Source organism: Terrapene carolina, unplaced genomic scaffold (assembly GCF_002925995.2).
Source record: "Terrapene carolina triunguis isolate 2854851 unplaced genomic scaffold, T_m_triunguis-2.0 Scaffold715, whole genome shotgun sequence".
NCBI lineage: Eukaryota > Metazoa > Chordata > Testudines > Emydidae > Terrapene > Terrapene triunguis.
In genome coordinates, this window is record NW_020665066.1 from 138963 (window position 1) to 155976 (window position 17014).

General features: G+C 40.2%; 1 protein-coding gene across 1 annotated transcript in view; it reads right to left on the reverse strand.

Moving 5' to 3' along the window:
- ABCC8 (ATP binding cassette subfamily C member 8) overlaps positions 1-17014 on the reverse strand; it is a 134979-nt gene that overhangs the window by 98042 nt on the left and 19923 nt on the right. The window contains exon 7 of the mRNA XM_026660158.1: positions 1675-1839. Within this exon, the coding sequence (XP_026515943.1) occupies positions 1675-1839 (165 nt within the window). The remainder of the gene's footprint in view (positions 1-1674; positions 1840-17014) is intronic.

Consider the following 17014-nt stretch of genomic DNA (forward strand, 5'->3'; position numbering starts at 1 on the left):
GGAGAATTAGGCTCCATGATTCAGAAAATAAGTAATATGCAATATTTGAGAAGCACTTTTTACCAATTGATTTTTAATTTAGGTACTAAAGCTATACAGCTTTGCTTCATGGCTGTTCATGAGACTTATTTGATGAAAGGCACCCAGATTCCATGTATCCATTGCATTCAGTTGCCAGCCATAAGTCACAAGGGATTAAGCCATGTAGGACACGTGCAGATTCGTATGAAGGAGGAAAGGAGATGAAAGGTTGCCAGGAAATTGAGAAACTATAGCACAAAGAGAACTTATCCAAAAACCCTTATATGGCTGGAAGACTGTCAGGCAATTGCTGCCCTTCATTCGCCTGCCACCAGGATGTTTGCTAAAAGCTCTCCATTGGAATGACAACAGAATTTCTTAGCTGGACCTTTGTGTAATATACAGTACAGGGAACTGAATCTTAGCTTGTGACAACTATCCTGGAAGTAGTGTTTGGCAAGCGCACTCATTTCCAGCAATGTAGTAACCCTTTTAGGGAATTTTGTATCAGTTTCTGGCAACTATATTTTTAAGTACCTTTCACAGTTATTTGTGGTTTTGGGGGCAGCTAAAAGTAGTGGACAAAGTGGGAAACCAGGCTAAGGAGGAGAAGAACAGGTTGGTAAAAAACAAACATTTGTGATTTCCTCTCACATTTTGGATCAAAATTTTGTTTTCACAGAAATTTTCTGATCAGCTTAACCAGGGCAATACTGGTTGGAATTGGTGGAATCCAGAGATCTGGCAGCTAAGAAGAATTTACAATGGATAATCAGGAGTGGATTAAATAATTAGGCAGCTAATGAGAGTCCTTGTAATAAATGGGTACTTTCAGTGGCTGTTAGTGTATTTGAACGGATTGGATGTTTAATTAATGCTATTACTCGGCTGACTGTTCACATCTCTTAGGGTATGTTTTGACCAGTGTATCTGGCAATATTAACTTATAACATTACAGTTAATTATTCTATTTACGGTTAGAATTTTTCTAACTGCAGAACTCTGTATAGCAAATAAAGTCATTCTGATCCAGTGTTTAGAGTTATATAATATTATGGGACAAATGGTGGTGTGATCAGGTGCACAGGGAGTCTGTTCCAATATGGCAGAGCACAGGGAGTCCTCCAAGAACTTGACTCCTGGAGGCACTGGGTCATGTACTGTGTGGGTAAGAGAGAGGGGAGACTTCCTGTCCAAGGGAGACTCCGGGTCCCTGCAAGAAGGTAGGGGGCTTGGAAAATGAGCAGGGACCAGAATGAGGTCCCTGCCGAGAGGGTGGGGAACCAGAATTCCTCCCCTCCCCCCAAAATATCTGAATTGGTGCCACTGCGCTCTCATGATTCAGAGCATACAATCTCTAAATGAGAACCTTAGGAAGAAAGCTCTCCTATGAGCATATTATTCCATAACTGGCAACTTCTGGGGCCTTGTACTTCCTCTGCATCCATTACTGACCATTATTAGAGGCCGAATGCTGGACTAGAAGGGATGATGGTGTGATGTGGGATAGTCACACTTACCTCAGTGGGAGAGCTCCCAATTTACTAGGATATAATTAAGTAGAATTTAAACCTATGGGTCTATTACAGCTGTTATATTTCTAGTATGTATGCACTTCCCCTCTGTAGGCATGTTACTTATCATCTTGGGTACCTGAATTGCTCCTCTCAAGTTAATTCCAGTTTCAATGGCGACATAGTATGATGCCTGGAGAATTGTCCTTTGCAACAGAAGGGCGAAAAATAGAAGGACAGCCAAAACATAGGCATTGGCCAGGAACTCTTGAGACGAAATAAAGAAAACACCAAGAATTTTAATCTGTAAGAAAAAGAAAGTTAGAAAACAGATTTAATTGGAATTTTTTTTTCAGTCAAGCTTATTTTTGTACAATTCATGTTTGAAGAGTTCAATTTATTACTTTGGAAGTTGTTTCAAATCTGACCCAATACTGTCAGTCTGAAGACTCAGGAAGACAGTGTTGTATTGCATCAGACTGTGAAGTCTATCTTTGCAATCAGAAGAATTAGTAAATTATTTTTATTTAACTGCAAAATTATATTCAGCAGAATTTTTTTGATGGAATAACAGAAATCCAAAGAGAGACCCAAGCCCCTTAAAAAATGGGAAGGAGGACTAACTCATGGAGAGCAGGGTTTTAAGAAGCCAGCACCTAAGCTGCCAAACAGGGAAGTTTTATAAGAGGGTTTAGAGAGAGAGAGTGCAAGAGGCAGATACATCTAACAAATATACTCTAATCTTAGGCCAATAACCCCTCTTACCCCCGCCCCCCAAACCCAACCAAGCAGACAAACAAGCACCCTCCCCCCCACCCCAAACCCTGCCTGAAACCCTGCAAGAATAAAAAGAATAATGCAGACAGAAGTCCAGAAGCAGAGTGTGGACTATCCAATTTATTGGACTGAATACAGCATGTATGATTACTAGTGGGCAGGTGGTGTATGTAAGCATATGGTGAAAACAGCTCATAGCCCTCAGAGATGCAATACGGGCGTTTGAGGCCAAAGTGGCTGAAATGGAGGAGCTAAGGGACACAGAGAAGTATATAGCTGAGACTTTCAGGAACACAATAGAACGGTCCCACCCTCAGCCTGACAGCCTCTGTGCTGTCAAGGAAGATGAAAGTCTCAGGAAAGGAGAACATCAAGCTGGAGTGGAGGGAAACAAGCCCATAGTTGGGACCTTCCTTCCAGATGATGTAATGGTATCCTCTTCCACTGAGGATACCTCACCTGGGGAGAGAACCTGAGTTACTAGCAAGAGCCAGGTATAGTAATGAGGGCTTTAATTATTTGAAATATAGATAGTTGGGTTTGTGATGACTGGGAGAACAGCATGGTAAATTGCCTGCCAAATGCGAAGGTTGCATATCTCACAAGACATAGGTAAAGGTAGGAGAGTGGTCCTGGAGGCCAAATTTAGGCTGCTAGGTAATAGATTAAAGGCCAGGACCTCCATGGTAACATTTTCTGAATCCACATGAAGGGCAAGGAAGACAGGGAGAACTGCAGGATCTTACTGTGTGGATGAGATGATGGCATAGGGAGAAAGGTTTTAGGTTTATTAGCAACTGGGGAACCTTTTAGTAAAGGAGGATCCTATAATGAAGGATGGGCTCCACCTAAAACAAAATGGAATTAGACTGCTGGCATGTAAAATTAAAAAGGTTGTGGAGTATTTTTTTAAACTAAGGGTAAGGGAAAAGCCAACAGTTGTGGAGTGGCACATGGTTCAGGTGGAGTCATCCCTTATGGATGAATTTATTAAAAGTGGAAATTATATTCTAGTAAAGAGGATAAGAAAAGAATTGGTAAAGTACAGGTAGGAGTTAGTGAGGAACAGTCAAAAGTACAAAAGTCCCATTTAAAGATAACACATGAAGGCAAGAAACCGAACATTGACAAAATGTACAAGTGCTTATATATAAATCCCAGAAGTTTAAATATTAAGATGAATATTAAGTGAACTACAGTGCCTGGCGTTAAATAAGGATACTGATATAATAGGCATCACAGAAACTTGGTGAGATGAGAATAATCAATGGGACGGGGTAATAGCAGGGTACAAAATATATAGGAATCACAGAGTAGGTCGTGCCAGTGGGGGAGTGCCACTATATGTGAGGGAAATCAGAGTCAAATGAAGTACAAATCTTAAATGAATTAAACAGTACTACAGAATCTCTTTGGATAGAAATTCCATGCTTGAATAATAAGAGTAGAGAAGTAGGAATGTACTACTGACGGCCTGTCCAGAATGGTGATAGTGATTGTAAAATGCTCAGGGAGATTAGACAGGCTACAAAGGCAGAAAATGCAGTAATGGGGAATTTTAACTATTCTCCTATTGACTGGGTATGTCAGCTTAGGAAGGGATGAAGAGATAAAATTTCTAAACACATTAAATGACTGCCCCTTGAAGCAGCTTGTCCTGGAACCGAGAAGGGGAGAGGCAATTCTTCATTTAGTCCTAAGTGGAGCACAAGATCTGGTTCAAGAGGTGAATGTAGCTGAACCACTTGGTAATAGCAACCATAACATAATTAAATTTAACATCCTTGCAGGGGAAAAATTTTCAAAGAAACCCACCACAGTAGCATTTAACTTCAAACAAGGGAACTACACAAAAATGAAGAACCTAATTAAACATAAATTAAAAGAAAAAGTCACAATGGTGAAATGCCTGCAGGCTGCATGGAGACCATTTAAAAACACCATAATAGCAGCTCAAACTACGTGTATATCCCAAATAAAAATAAGAAAGGTAAGAGGACAAAAAAAAATTCTGCTGTGGCAAACTACAGAGTAAAAGAGGTGGTTAGAAGCAAAAAGGTATCCTTTAAAAATTGTAAGTCAAATCCTAGGGTACGTCTATACTACGAGATTAATTCGAATTTAGATAATTCGAATTTGGGAAACAGATTGTATAAATTCGATTGTGCGCGGCCACACTAAGCACATTAATTCGGTTTTTAACCACATTAATTCGGTGGTGTGCGGCCACACTACCCCTAATTCGAATTAACAAAATCGATTTTGGTGCTACTCCGCTCGTCGGGGTGGAGTACAGAAATCGATTTTAAGTGCCCTTTAATTCGAAGTAACTGGCTCCGTTGTGTGGACGGGTTAAGGATTAATTCGGATTAACGCAGCTAAATCCGAATTAAAGTCGTAGTGTAGACCAGGCCCTAGTGAGGAAAATAGAAAGGGGCATAAACTCTGACAAGTCAAGTATAAGAAGGCAGGCCAAGCAAGAATTGGAAGAGCAACTAGCTAATGACAGAAAAACTAACAGCAATTTTTTTTAAAAGTACACAAGAAGGAGGAACCCTGCCAAACAGTCAGTGGGGCCACACGATGATCAAGGTGCTAAGGGAGCATTCAAGGAAGGCCATTGCTGTGAAATAAAAATGAATCCTTTTCATCCGTCTTCACTGCAGTGGACATGAGGGTGATTCCCACACACAAGCCATTCTTTTTAGGTGACAAATCTGAGGAAACTCACCAATCTATTAATATTTATTGAGGAAGTCAACAAGTACGTGGACAAGGGCAATCCGGTGGATATAGTGTACTGGGACTTTCAGAAAGCCTTTGACAAAGTCCCTCACCAAAGGCTCTTAAGTAAACTAAGCAGTCAGGGAATAAGAGGGAAGTTCCTCTTATGGATCAGTAACTGGTTAAAATATGGGAAATAAAGGGTAAGAATGGTCAGTTTTCACAATGGAGAGAGGTAAATAATAGCGGAGTCCCTGAAGGATCTGTACTGGGACTCTGCTGTTCAACATATCCATAAATGATCTGGAAAAAGGGGTAAACAGTGAGGTGGCAAAATTTGCAGAGGATACAAAATTACTCAAGATAGTTAAATCCAAATCTGACTGCAAAGAGTAACAAAGAGACCTCCCTAAACTGGGTGACTGGGCCACAAAATGGCAGATAAAATTCAATGTTAGAAGTGCAAAATTATGCATATTGGAAAAAATAATCCCAACTACACATACACAATGATGGGATCTGAATTAGCTGTTACCACTCAAAGATCTTGGAGTCATCATGGATAGTTCCCTGAAAACATCTGTAGCAGTCAAAAAGGCTAATAGAATGTTAAGAACCCCACTATATAAATCCATGGTATGCTCACACCTTGAATACTGCAGTTCTGGTCCCATGTTAAAGAAGATATTAGAACTGGAAAGGTTGCCCTTCTCTGCACAGAAAATAAATAGGGCTATGGAACAGCTTCCATACGAGGAAAGATTAAAAAGAGTGGGACTGTTCAATTTAGAAAAAAACTGACGAAGTGGGGATAGAAGGCTATAAAATCATGAATGGTGTGCAGAAACTGAATAAGGAAATGTTATTTACCCCTTTACATGACACAAGAACCAGGGGTCACCAGATGAAATGAATAGTCAGCAGGTTTAAAATAAGCATAACAAGCCTCCCCAGGAAAGGGGGTGAAGGGGTTTGGGGGGATATTTTAGGGAAATAGGAACTCCAAGTGGTCCTTTTCCTGAAGCTTTGTCTAAATCACTTGGTGGTGGCAGCAATACCGTCCAAGGACAAGGAAAGGATTTGTGCCTTGGGGAAGTTTTTAACCTAAGCTGGTAGAAATAAGCTTAGGGGGTCTTTCACGCGGGTCCCCACATCTGTACCTCAGAGTGGGGAGGGAACCCTGACATGGAATTATAACATTCAAAAACCAGTAGGAGAACACTTCAACCTCTCTGGACATTCAATTACAGACCTAAAAGTCGCAATTCTTCAACAAAAAAATTTCAAAAACAGACTCCAACGAGAAACTGCAAAACTGGAATTAATTTGCAAACTGGACACCATTAAATTAGGCTTGAATAAAGACTGGGAGTGGATGGGTCATTACACAAACTAAAAGCTATTTCCCCATGCTAATTTTTCCCCTACTGTTACTCACACCTTGTCAACTGTTTGAAATGGGCCATCCTGATTATCACTACAAAAGTTTTTTTTCCTCCTGCTGATAATAGCCCACCTTAATTGATTAGTCTTGTTAGAGTTGGTATGGCAACCCCCATTTTTTCATGTTCTCTGTATATATCTTCCTACTGTATTTTCCACTGCATGCATCTGATGAAGTGGGTTTTAGCCCACAAACGCTTATGCCCAAATAAATTTGTTAGTCTCCAAGGTGCCACAAGTACTCCTCGTTCTTTAAGCATAACAAAGTACTTCACACAACACACAGTCAACCCCTGCAGCTCATTGCCATGGGATGTTGTGAAAGCCAAAAGGATTAGTGGGCTTAAAAAAGAATTAGATAAATCTATCAATGGCTGTTAGTCAAAACAGCAACCCATGCTCCGGTGTTCCTAACCTCCAACTGCCAGAAGCTGGGACTGGATGACAGGAAATGGATCACTCAAAATTGCCCTGTTCTGTTCATTCCTTCTGAAGCATCAATAACTAGCCTTTGTTAGAGACAGGATACTGGGCTAGATGGACCATTGTTCTGTCACAGTATGGTGGTTCTTACATTCTTTAATGGGCAACATGACCCCCTTTCTGAAAGGTACTGAAACACATGATTAATTTAACTGACTTCAGTGGGATTATTCACCAGTTTAAAATTAGGCACATGCTCAATTATCTTGCAGACTATGGGCCAATATCCAAAAATTCTGTGAGAGAGTTTCTAGTGCCCAGGATAATCAGTAGCATGTCTTCCGAAATCCTTTCTTCTTCATGCAGTCGCAGTGCAAACTTCCTCACACGGTTCCCTGCCAGCAGTCCTCAGCTTTCACCTAGCAGGACTCCTTCCCATGGTAAGAAGATAGTTCTGCCTCTATCCACAGTTCTTGGCATCTCTGCTGAGACTGTCAATGAAGTGACTAATCAGTACGAAATGTGGATTGTGGTTTTGTACTGTGGACACCTGTTCACTTGGAATTGGACTGAGGCCAAACAACTCATTAAACATTGGCCAAACTGAACAGCTATCAGGTGGCAAGGACTTTCACTCAGCACTGACCTAGGCTGGATTTGAATGAATGAAGGTCACTTTACCCTCCCATCTTCTAGTTACATGACATATCTTATAAAGGGAATTCGTTGATTACAGAGTATTGAGATTCACACTGAGGCTGAGCTCAGCTTTCCACAAGTAACAAAAATCTCTGCCCTGAAGACCCTGACTCATTTAAGGATTCCTTACTCACACAAGTAGTTCCATTGAAGTCACAGACTACTTATGTAATATGTCAGTGGACTATTCACAAGAGCATCAAATATTACATGAGTGAGTCCCAAGCTCCCGAGATAGAGCAAACACCATTTGTTTGTTTATTTTCTACCATCAAGACTAAATTGATGGATACTGTTTTCCACAATAAAAACCAATGACAGAAGAACAATTTCTGTTGCCATAGTGAAAGAAACATTAGGCCATTTACCATCATTCACGTGACATAAGCATTACAAACCACGGACTTTTAATCTAGCAGAAATGCATTATTTCAGGTGATTGCTATAGAGTCAAATCTCTGTGACAAAATTAAGATTACATTTAGGTACACATAAAATCGTTGATATCAAGTACTTGCATCCAAATTTTCCAACTGCTCATCTTCTAATTTTAGGCACCTATGTTTTTGGGTGCTCAAAAGTTGAGTTACCCAAAGTAACAGACCCCTTTGGAAAATGTTTGCCTTAGTTTAGAAAGAGTTACATCCAATATTAGAGCCAATTTATCCAATTATCCACATGCTAATATATACTACGTGTATCAGCCAGAAAATCATTGATTTCAGTGAGAAAGCCAAGCCAATTTACAATCTTTTGTTAGGATTGGAAATGGCAGTTTCTATAAGACTGAGAATTGAACTAATGAATAAATGATGATCTAATGGAATTCATGTCAGGTATGCTCCAAAAATTTACTACTTTGTTTAATACAGTTTATCACAGTTTTTAGAAACAATTTGCAGGCAACTAAGTATAAGGCCCCAATTCATCAAGGTACTTTAGCACAGACCCAACTTTAAGCATATAATTACTCATTGAAATCAATGGACCCACTCACATGCCTAAAGTTAGTCGTGTGTTTCAGTACCAGAATGTGAATGCTTGATCTTTCTAGTTCATTTGATACTTGATGGTATCACTTTGAGTAGTGGAGAACAGACAACGTCAAAGTTAAGGGCAATAACTGCATGGAATGGTACTAATTCTGCATTTGAATCCATATCAAGAATAAACCCATTGAAAACATGTTCAACCAGATGCAGTCTCCAAGGCATATCAACAGAACACAGAAAATCTTTGGTGATACTTGTTTTGCTAAACACATACCAAGTAGAAAATTTCTTCAAACAGTATGCTGCATGCCCATCCATTATAGTTATGAAATTATGTCAAATGGGATATTATATTGTATTTTTAATTATCCATAGTTTTATAGATTTCACATTATTCTGAGGTAGTGTCAATATATACTACACATACACTGTACATACATATAGTAAAATGAAGTCCCTGTCCCAGATTGCTTATGATGTTATGATTTTGGCATTTCAGGTAACAGTGAATTCCATTCTAACTCTTTGGAGATGGAGCTGCAGCTGCAAACTCCTCAAATCAAATAGAAGGGAAATTAACACCCGAAGTCCCACAGTTTAGCATGGAAAGTATTAGCCCACAAAATGAAGGTACAGAGTGTTACTGTAGGTTACTTGTGCCTCGTAGCAGGAATATTACTTGGGGGATGGGGAAACATATGGATAAATTCCTCATTCACATGAGGAGGGCGCTTAAGCCCAAGTCTTCTCAGACTTGCTCATTTTCCATCCCAAACTAGACCCTTTTTAACCTTGTGTTCTTTAAAATAAAGGACTGGGCATACAGGTGGCTGGTGAACGGCTTCCACTTACTACGGATGACCATGCCTATTGTTTAACTTCATATCGGTGCATGTGTAGCCTCTGCTCACACTTAAATGAGAGTGCAAAAGCCTTGTGTTTCTTCCTGCACACTATGCAAGGACTTTCAAATTCAAGGCAGATAGCTATGTGGGATTCAGTCTTAGGAAGGCACCTCAGAACCCTTTGTGTACAAGTACTGTCACCTCAACAAGTCAGTGTGATACACACTGTGGCTGCCCAGAGCACAAAACATGTAAGCAATACAAGAATCCAAAGTTCCTGCTTTACCAGATGTTGCATGAAGGCTCACAGATAAGAAAAGAGCCTTTTTGGATGATGGTGAAAGGATGGTAGCAACCAGAGATGATACTGCTATTGTACAATAAGGATAAAACAGGAAAAATGTCATTTATTTTAGCAAATGTAGACAGGCTACTAGGAAAATTACAGGAGAAAACACATTCTCTGAGATATTTGACATGGAGCCCGATATTGAACTGAACTGACTACTTGTGTTCTTATTAAGGGCCATACCCTATTCTCACTGCCAGCTTTGTCCATGGCAATTCTGCAATGCACAAAGGGCAGAAATTCACCCAAGCACAAGGCCTATGCATCAGTTCAGTCTTCATTTTGAGGTCTTACGTGGGACTTAAGTGAAGCATAAGCCTTATGCTGATCTGCACTGTGGTGAATTTTGCCTAAAGTGAGAAGAGAATGTCCCCAAATTACTATTTGAGATAATGTGGCTTTGCTGGAGAGGTTTTCTAATCCTGTCTTATTCTGAGAGTGAAGAAGTAATCTGGGTATTATGCACTGTTCCATCTTCTGTATTACTTCATCTTAGGACACTTCCCCTCCCCCCCACCCCAGTGTGAAGAATGAAACACAGAGGGTCTGATCCTGCAAGTACATCATGCTTAGAACTCCAACTGACTTCAGCGGGAGTGCCAGATCAAATCTTAAATGTTTAGGGGGTTAGAATATTGGTCTTTTTGTACATAAATGCTGACAGAATCTGTGCATCTGGGTTGAGGCTTCAACTAAATTGATGAGGGTGAGTGAGTTCAAAGTAGCACTGACAAGAGCTTATGCCAGCTCACAGTGAGAACATGTTCTTTGTTTCCTTTTCTCCTGGGTTCACATCAGGTCACTTTCAAACAACCCCAATCCTGAATGTGATCCTCAGTCAAAACTGCTGAACTGCCAGTTCTACATTCTGGATGTAAAAACCACAAAATGGCCCCAGATTCAGTTAAAAGCTTCATGAACGTTAGTCAATCTTCTGTCGAAACCTGGGCTGAGTATTGAGTTTGTAATGAAACCTGAAATGAAGTATGTTGCGTGTGGCCTTGAGAACATTAAACTCCATTCTACTTTTAAACTTTCCTCCCCTCCAGTCCATCCTAAATTAACACCCAGTGTAAAGGACAAAGGAAGAAGGAAGGTACCACCACCAGAATAATTGTTGCTGGTCCCAATATGTGGTCAGCAGATTGTGCTAAAGTGACCACTTGGGTTCTTATGTTGACAGTCTAGCCCTACGTGCCACTTCAACAGATTTTATTACTGAACAAAACTCCCCCCAGCAAAATATTATCGTTTAAAGAAAATGCTGGTGTAAATTTTCTTAGAGAATGCACCATGCCTCGACAAAAAGATTCAGGTGAAAAATGGACACCGAAGTACTGTACAACTGCAGTACAGTATTAGGTTGTTTTGCAGAGTAAGCAAATTTTCTTCTAGGAAAAAAACAAAAACTTATATCATTTATAGCGGTGAATTATCCCTGCAGGCAAGTCTCATTTATTTGCACCAGTGAGAATCATTCCATCCAGTTACCCTTTCCCAGGAGGCTGAGTTACAGCTATTATCTTAGTAATCCTTCCCTGAGATCTCTTTTTATCTCAGATAAAGCTAAGATGAATTTGCATCTCTGTAATACTAAATAAAGTCCTTTCAAGAAAGCAGAGTAACACCAACTTACAGATCTGTAACTTTAAGGCATAACCCTTGACAAAGATCCTAATATGGTGACAAAAAGAGACTATGTATCAGTGCAATGGTCAGATATAAAGCTTGCAGCTTGTGCTTCAGTACATCAAAGGGTGCAATTTCTCCCTGGAGGGCTGCACTATTAGTGGTATCCTACATATACATTTTGGTAATATTCGTTCTGCCTCTCAAGAAACAGAACAGTTTTGCAAACAGAGAAATTCTGGTGCAGTGCTGATTTGTATTAAGCACTGTTTTGACACTTATCTACATTTCCATTGAAAATAAATCTTTTAAAGCAGTTAAATTCTAAGACTGACCTTTCATTTACATTAAGAATTTCAGAATCCCCTAATTAAAGAACTGGAGCAAAATTGCTTCAGTCTTCTAAATGTAAAAGAAAGGCCAGTCTTAGATTCTGTTTTAAAAGATTGCAATTTTATTGGAGTTCTTTAATTAGAGGGTTATGAAATATTAAGCATCATTTCCATTGTAGTTAAGCAAGGACAATTTGTATGAAATGACTAACTATATATTTAAAAAAAAACTGTATGAAAAATAAATGGTTGAAAAAAATGATAGAAGTTTTCTGATTATTTTCCTCCTCATCCATACCAACTTGGGAGAATACGTGAAAATCTAATTAAAAGTTTTTGTATGTTAATGATAGATGGTCCTTTGCAGCAAGATAATGTCACCACTTAAGCGGGAAGGTGATGGAACTAATCTGGTGTCTTCCTTTTAAAAATCCCCACAGGTATTTTATGGAATTGAATGTTTATCAAAAAGATTTATGTTACTGATCTCTCAGATCTCTCTTAAAGCCCTGCATTCACAACACTACAGTGACTTTATTATTTTGCCTTACTCAGACTTTCCATTACACATTGTTGACCCAGTGTGACATTTTTTGTTAAAAGTTGTTAGGGATAATGTTTTCACCTCTCAGCTCACAGAGAGCCGATCGTGGGACAATCTTTCAGATTGTGCTGATCTCTTACCACAAATATGCATGTGCTTCATATAATAGTATTCCCTGTTAGGAAGATGGGCAACATACTTTCAGATGAAAAACTAGAAGGAAACCATTGTGTTCTCTGAAACCTAAACAAGGCACCTGGAATTAACAAAAGATGCTGAAATCTAGCCTCAGAAAAACCTCTAGATATTAGATTAACAAGGAACTTGTGTTTCTGAAGTATGGCTCTACAAACTTCTCCCACAGTCACATCTGTACAATGTGATCCATGTTTGTATATGGGCAGACTCTGGTAGAACTTTGGCTGCTTTCCTGCCATGCAGAAGTCCACTAATATTTTCTTCTTAGGCATTCTCGGCCAAATTCTCTGCTAATGTAACTCCATGGACCTCTGCTGCTGGAATTTCACCAGCAGAGAATCTGGGTCTGTGTTTTCCAAAGGAGCATTACATAACCCTTTAAATGCAGCTATTGAAATACAGCTACTTAAAACCACTGATACCTTTCATAGCATCCTTGGAATACTTATCACAATGTTAAAAAAAAAAAAAAGTACCCCAGCCTAAACATAGGAGTTATTAATGGATTTTAATGGAGATATGAATGGATTCTATACAGCAATATGCTGAGTGCTAAAGCCCTGATCCAGCAAAGCACTTAAGCAAGTGAAGTCCCATTGACTTAAATTTAAGCATGTGCATAAGTGCTTTGATGGAATGGGACCAGAGTGCTCAGCACTTTGCCGTATCAAGCCCTATAATTTTTAGGGTTTCCCCCCCCTATGTTTTTGTGGTTTTGCTGTATAAATCTGCTCTTGTTACTTCATCTATGATTTCTAATGTTAATTCAGGATGGAAGATACACATCCCATCGACAAACCAAACAGGTTGTCCCATCATGAGGATCTTTTCTTCAGTGCAAGATGATTGAGGTACATACAAGCTAAATATCACGAACATTCCAGGAGGTGAACAATAAATACTGATACTATAGAGTTATAAACAAACATGAAAAGCTTGATAGAATTTATAAAATTATAGATCTGTTACTTGCTGTGGTACTGCCAACGGTACTTATTACACTGCCCGTGATATCCGTATGATCTAAGAGCCCAGACATTCAGTCTCTATGACTGAGGGCTTGAAAGATGCAGCAAATACCATATATTATCCCCATAGCTATTTACCTTAAAGCTGCCTTTAGTATCTTCTGATTGTTTTTGTAGTTTGCTTAAAGCAAAAATGATATAGGCAGAACTGTGGATAAGATAAGAATATTAACTGTCCATGTCAGATTCTAAGGTTTTTTAACTGGTACTGTGTATACAATTTCATAAAGGAAAACTTTGTTTGAATGTGATGATTAGCGTTGGTTCTCTGTGACATCTCCCCAGTGCAAACCCTGTAGAGCAAAGAAATGCCAAATTATGGGGCATCTTGTAGCTGCACCCTAATGCCCACACAGCATGTTTCGACTGATAGTGACAGACACTGTATTACTAAAGAGAACTTCCTTCTGCCTCCATCAGATACAGAAATCTGCAACACACAAGCATCACTCACAGGATAATGCAAAACCTTAATTACAGTCTCTTACTTCTCCTGCAACACACACAGCATGGCATACCTAATTTGTGAACATATCAACCCCCATTAGTTGCTAGTGTCGTAGGGTTTGTAATTAAAGTTTTGTATTACACTTTGGGCCAGATTCTGACCTGCTACTTCAGCGTATATATGGAGTAATTCCAAACAAATAGAGAATCAGACCTATTGACTTCTGTGGAGTTAATCTAGATTAGAAGCTGAGCTCGAATCTGGCTCTTCATAGACAAACTTCTCCTCCCCAGCCCCCTGCAAATTATCTGTATCTTCAGAAGATTGTCTTTTAAAAGTTTTCTCCATCTTTGTTTTCCCACTGCTAAAACATTTTCTACACTCCCAGGAACAAATTATTAATAAGGGTATTTACCCTTTGATTCAGCACAAATAAAGATGTTTCCTATTCAGTGGCACTGCTAGCTTATTGGGGGCCCTAAGCAGGAATAGTGGGCGGGCCTTCCCCCAGTACTAAAATAGACAAGTTCTTATAATAAAAAGCGAATGGGGGCTCCCTTGAGCTGCACGAGGCCCCAAGCAATTGCTTAGTCTGCTTATACCTAGTGCCAGCTCTGTTCCTGTTGCAAGGAAAATCACACGGAAAAGCTTTTTCATAACAGACCTAGGCACATGCAGGTTTCTCTAAGTATATTGGTTTATTTACATATAGCTTGAATTGAAAACTTAGGCACTTATTAGCAAGACATTTCTTGTTATTTTGCAAGAGCTAAAAGCAATTTTCACAGTTGAAGTCCAAGTACCGTTTTGGCAGTGAAGCTATGTGAAAGCCAGGCCCAATGAAAAGAAAAAGCTTCTCTGGGCATCATTGTACCAAAGGCAAGATCCTATCATCCAGTCTTTCATGGTCCATAGTGGGACAGTGGACCATTGGCTTCATGCCAATGCCTGCCTGGAGTGAGAATGAATGGGCATACTCAACTTGGGGCTTTAGCCCACCTACCAAAAAAGGTTTAAGGATTTCATTAATAAATAAAAGAAGCTCTAAGTTTGGAACAGAAGCTTGTTTATCTCACTTTTATTAATAGTAGACAAAAAGTGAACTATGGACAAGATGGGGAACAGCCTATACCTGAACTGTTGATTACATTGGAAAATGAATTCCTTCATATCTTGCTTTTGTTACCCCATGGGTTCTCTCTCACCCGAGACTCTGACAAGGAAAAACAGCAACTAGAGGCTCTTTGACCCCCACGCATGATGAGATTGCAGTCAGATGGTGCAAAAAGACAGCCAAAGAATCATGGGCTCCATGATGTCTGATCAGCCCCCTCCCTTTGTGAAAAGAGAACATGGAATTCACGCACGATTGGGATTGGGGGGGTGAGGGGGAGTAAAGAGAGGAGCCAAACAGGAGGCTCTGGGAGGTAGCCCAAGAAAAGTGGCAGATGTCTAGACTGAACCCAGGTCTTTCTAGAGAGAGGGGAGCAGATGCCCTTGTGCATAGAGTGAGAAAGAGGATCAGTAACCTTCATGAGAAAAGAAGGAAAACAACTAGTCTGGCTACAGAAAGAGTGGCAGAAGCACAGACAGGTGAGAAGGAACCCTGCTTACTGAGCCATTTCCCAGCAAGGGTAGAAAGGAGCCAGAGCCTGAGACCCTTAGAGCCTGGCTACCAAGAGCCAGCTGTTACCCCAGGGAAAGACAGAGACTTCAAAGCATCTGAGACCTTCAGAGGACTATACCCCTCCTGGGCTGAAGAGAACAGTTATCAGGGGACTGTCCCTACTACAATAACAAAAGTTCTTTTAAAAAAAATTCTAGTCCCCCACCACCACAAAAAGAAGAAGAAGAAAAAAAAGCTGTCTATGGTCTTGGCTGTTGGCTTTGAAAACACCATATGCTTTTGCAAAGCAAGTTTGTTTTTTAGTCAGTTCACGACATTTTTGAAGAAAAGGTCTCAAGAATTCCCCCATATTTCACTACCACCACACTCAAAGTCTACAGGCTAGATCTTGATCTATGGCAAGGTGACACAAAGGGGCTTTAAAACTGCCTTAAATGGGCATACTCACAATGTGAGGGAATCCCTGGCTGTAATAAAGCTAGTACAGCCAGTTGTATACCACTCCCTCAAACTTTGCACTTCCCTTTCCACTGGGCAGTGAAGGGGGCATGACCAGAGACCACTGCATTACGGTGACCCCTAACTTGCATAATTTAGAACAGCCCAGAGGCTGCCCTTCAGTTGCACCCAATGATCATGGCAAGCTATCAAGCACAGCTGGATGGGACTCCATTCCGAGTTTATCAGGGCCAGTCTTGAGATTTCTGCAGAGGGGGATCATTAGTTGAAGCTTGTTAGGGGAAGTTAAACAGAGCAGCATCAGTAAATGCCTTCATTCCAGGCAAATCAGCAAGAGTCACAGCTCAGGAGTAAGGCTGTGATTTTGTCACGGAGGTCACAGAATCCGTGACTTCCAAAGACCTCTGTGATTTCAGCCAGCGCTGGCTGGGAGCTGCTGGGTCCCCTGCCACCTACGGAGGCAGGGACCCCCGCAGCTCTCCGGCAGACACGGGCAGGTTTCAGCCCCCGGGGTGGTGGGGGCCCCTGGAGCTCTCAGCCTGCCTGCAGCTGCCCAGGCTCCCCATTTTGTCACCGAAATCTTAGCCTTACACATGGATTCTCCATAACATTTTGCAGCAATATCAGCAATCTCTCCCTATAGTCTGTTATTTTCATTTGCATTGGCTACTGTTTTACTGTTTTCCACTGAATTTGTTGTTTATTGCTTCCAAATATTAGGATAAGCACCAGAAGATAAAGGACTGTTGTTGGATAAATGAATGATTGTTTCTAAGCTTAAAAGCTATGTCAAAAATCTCCCCCCTCTAGCACATGCAATACATTTTAATATTTAGTTTAGGGCCTGATCCAAAGTACTTTGGAGTCAATGGGATTTAGATCAGGCCCTTACAGGAAACAATGTTATATGAAAAAAGAAAAAAGAAAAAAAATCCGCGAATAACACAAATAATGATTCTTTC